General features: G+C 36.9%; 1 protein-coding gene across 2 annotated transcripts in view; it reads right to left on the reverse strand.

The window, feature by feature from the left end:
- Positions 1-2,092: 2,092 nt before the first annotated feature.
- The window catches only part of CLEC4D (C-type lectin domain family 4 member D), a 6,653-nt gene continuing 5,119 nt past the window's right edge, over positions 2,093-3,626 (reverse strand). For both annotated transcript variants that reach the window (XM_014451640.2, XM_023749805.1), the window contains 2 exons: positions 2,965-3,080; positions 2,093-2,657 (listed from right to left, as the gene is read on the reverse strand). In XM_014451640.2, coding sequence (XP_014307126.1) covers positions 2,510-2,657; positions 2,965-3,080 — 264 coding nt within the window. In that variant the 3' untranslated portion in view covers positions 2,093-2,509. The remainder of the gene's footprint in view (positions 2,658-2,964; positions 3,081-3,626) is intronic.

Raw genomic sequence — 3,626 nt, forward strand, 5'->3', positions numbered from 1 at the left:
CATTTATTTTTATGAAATTACTATCAGTTGTGTCAAAGAAATTTTGATGAACAGAAAAGATGTCATGAGTGTTGAGAACAGAATGAAAGGGACTAAGGTTGGAATCAGCGATGCCAATTAGAAGGCTGTTGCAATTACCCAGGTAAGGAGATGGTAGTCTAGTCTTTGGTGGCAACCATGGAGGTAAGGAAAAATGATTTACACATAGATGTATAAAATCACAGAGGGGTCCTAGCTGGTTTGGCTCAGTGGATAGAACGTCAGCCTGTGGACTGAAGGGTCCCAGGTTCGATTCCAGCCAAGGGCACATACCTGGGTTGCAGGCTTTATCCCCAGTGGGGGATGTGCAAGAGGCAACCAATCAATGACTCTCTCTCACCATTGATGTTTCTATCTCTCTTTCCCTCTCTTTTCCTCTCTGAAAACAATAAAGATATATTTTAAAAAGTAAAAATAAAAAATAAAGAAAGAAAGAAAGAAAATCACAGAGGGGTCACATTTTACTGACAACTAAATCTACCAATATATTGTTTTATACAAATAAAAATGTATAGTATTAACTATACAAAGCCTACTAGCATTTACATAAAATTATTTCAACAGGTTTTTTGTAGATTTTGTAATTTAGTAAATATGGCAAACAATTAAAGTTACTGAGCACTAGTTAAAATATCAACTTTAAATGCAGACACATACATACATGCATGGAATCAATCAATCAAGCACTAATATTCCAAACTTGGAAAATCACTAATTTGCAAAATACTATTTCTAAAAATAGTGATAAGAAAGTTAGGTTAAAAAGCTGAAACTTGAAATTTTTTAGCTTAGATCCAGAAAATACCAGCAAATTGAGAATTTTAAGATTGTCCACCATAATTTGTTGGATGTGACTGCTCCACAATTAATACTACATAAATCACAAAAGTGTAATTTTCTGTTGTTTAAACAATGACTTCCTTGCTGGTTTTATAACTGTAGTTTTATAACTCTAAAGAAAGATGCTAACAATTTGCATAGGTGGGTAGAACATATGATTCAAAGTAAAAATAGAAAACACCAATACAATGTTACTTCAAATAATTAGGAACTTTATCTCTCTGTTAGCCAAGAGGCCAAGTCACCCACAGTAACTTTCCTGTAATAACAAAGAGAGTGCATTTCACCTCTTAAATCTGAGCCATAGGCCTGGCTATCTCATGAGCTAACAATGCCAAGGTGATTTCTTGGGCTTTCCAAGGTTTTCATTTCCTTAGCTATAGAATTGAAGGAGTTTGGCTAAGGTGGCCGGTAAGAGCCTTTTCCACTAAAAACATATTACATAAATAAGTCAGCTTAAGACTGCATGCTTTGGGAAGAAATTTTAGAAAGGGTAAGAAGGACATTTTTTAAAAGTAGGTAGACATTTTTTTTCTACCTGTGCAATGCCATCATTCAGAACTCTTCTATACTGTTGTTCAGAAAATTTTTTTTCTCATGAAAAGTCAATATCATGACTGACACTATTAAAAAGTCTAAAAATGAAGCATCTAACAATAAAAATATTGTTTTAAAATGTTAAAGGGTTTGTGACATCTGGGTTAAAAAGTGGTATACCACTAGCAATTGGAATAGCAGCCTTTACATTTTAAAAAATGTAAGTACAGTTGGCATACAATCTTATATTGATTACTAGAAGCCCGGTGCATGAAAATCCATGCACCCTCTCACAGTCCAGGAGTCCTCAGGGGATGTCCTACTGATGGCTCCTGGGAGGAGCGGGCCTAAGCCACAGTCTGGCCTCCCTCTGCGGGCGGTGATTGGGCCGGCTGATCAGGGGATGGCATCGCCCCCATCACCCTGCCATTGGCACCTGGCCTCCCTCTGTGGGAGGCAACCGGACGGGCGGATCAGGGGATGGTGCCAGCCCCCTCCATCGCCCCTCTGCTGCCACTGGTCGCCACCCCCCCCCATCACCGTTCCCTCCCTCTGCCCACTGGCACAAGCCTTGGCTGGCCTGCGCCGCCTGCTCGCCAGCCCTGTCCCCCACCGACTGGTCGTTCCACTGTTTGGTTGATTTGCATATTATGCTTTTTATTATATAGGATATTCATTTCAGGTGTACACTATAGTGATTTGACATTTTTATGTCTTACAATGTGAATATTTCACTAAATTTTAAGAGTTAAGATTTGGGGTAGAGGAAAAAATAACTAAAACATTGCATCATTTAAGCCATTCTGCTAAATGTGTAATAAATGCACACCAATTGTATTTCAAATAATTCTTTGAAATGCTATCAAGAAAGCAAAGTTAATGAAAACTGATTTTTATAGAAGAGATTATTCCTTCCACTAAAGCACTACACAAAAACACATTATCTTGATGAATTGAAAAAATAAGTTCCATCATTACTGAAAATGTTCTATGAGCTAGTATGTTTTCTCTATTCCAGTGGTGCATGTACATTCTTCCCTAGTCTAATGGGTTCTTCTTTTCTGTCCTCATCACAAGAATCTCTTCATAGCTTTCAGGTGAGTATTTTTCCAGGTTTCCTACAAATCCTACTTGCCTCAAAGTTACAAGAAAAATTATTCCAGGTCCATTTGTTTTGGTCATTAACAAGGACAACACAATTTTCTTTCTGATGATTATTGGGTTCACCCTTATACCAGAATCTGAAATGAAAAAAAAAGTGTATGTAATGCACACACACACACACACACACACACACACACACACACGGTGTGTGTCAGGGGACTATACAGAGAAAATGACCCTAAATGCCCTTAAGTGAGAAATTTAGAGCTGCACTGTCCTTCCCAATACAAGTGTAGTAGTAGTTTACTAGTATAAAGGTTACACAACACATGGTGCTGAGTAAGCACTTTTACATTGGTATGCTCCACCCCAAAATGAATTCTGCTTGCTACCTTCTTCCCATCTTTGCCTGTAAAGCTCTTTCATCCCAGTTAATATACTCACTCCATATGTAGGTTAAATGGCGTCCTGTTCACCCATTGCCAAAGGCCTTCAGGATTCTCATGTGAAAGTCCCAGGAAATATGAAAATCGTCTATCCAAAAATTGAGTAATAAAGTTCTGTATAAAAAAATTTGTAAATTCTTATAAATTTATTTGCACTTATCATGTGATAGATGATAGGAAAAGAGGAAAGAGGTTGAATTAAGCAAAAATGGTTGGCACCAGATGGATCTGTTTTCATATCCTGCCTCTGCTGTTTACTATGTAATGTTAGTAAGTGCTTTATTCTCACCAAACCCTAGTTTTCTTATCTTCAAAAGAGACAATTCCACTACTTCACTGAGTTATTTTGAAGATTAACTGAGATCTACTTGCCAACTACTTAGCAAATGTTTAATAGGGTCAGATTATCAGGAACTTTTGTTTTTAAATTTTCCCTCTTTAATTGTTTGTATATTTTATTAAATCCCATTTTATTCAAAGAGTCTGCCTATAGATTGCAAAGCCATGAAAACAGAATTCTCCAGGAATCCTTCTGATCAGCAAAAGGGTAGAATGTGAGTTATGGTACATATATGGAAATATATTACATTAGAAAATACATTTCAATTTTTACATTAAGATTTTTAAAAAAACACTAGAGGCCTGGTGCACAAAATTTGT

The sequence above is a fragment of the Myotis lucifugus genome, unplaced genomic scaffold, assembly GCF_000147115.1.
Source record: "Myotis lucifugus unplaced genomic scaffold, Myoluc2.0 scaffold_10, whole genome shotgun sequence".
Lineage (NCBI taxonomy): Eukaryota > Metazoa > Chordata > Mammalia > Chiroptera > Vespertilionidae > Myotis > Myotis lucifugus.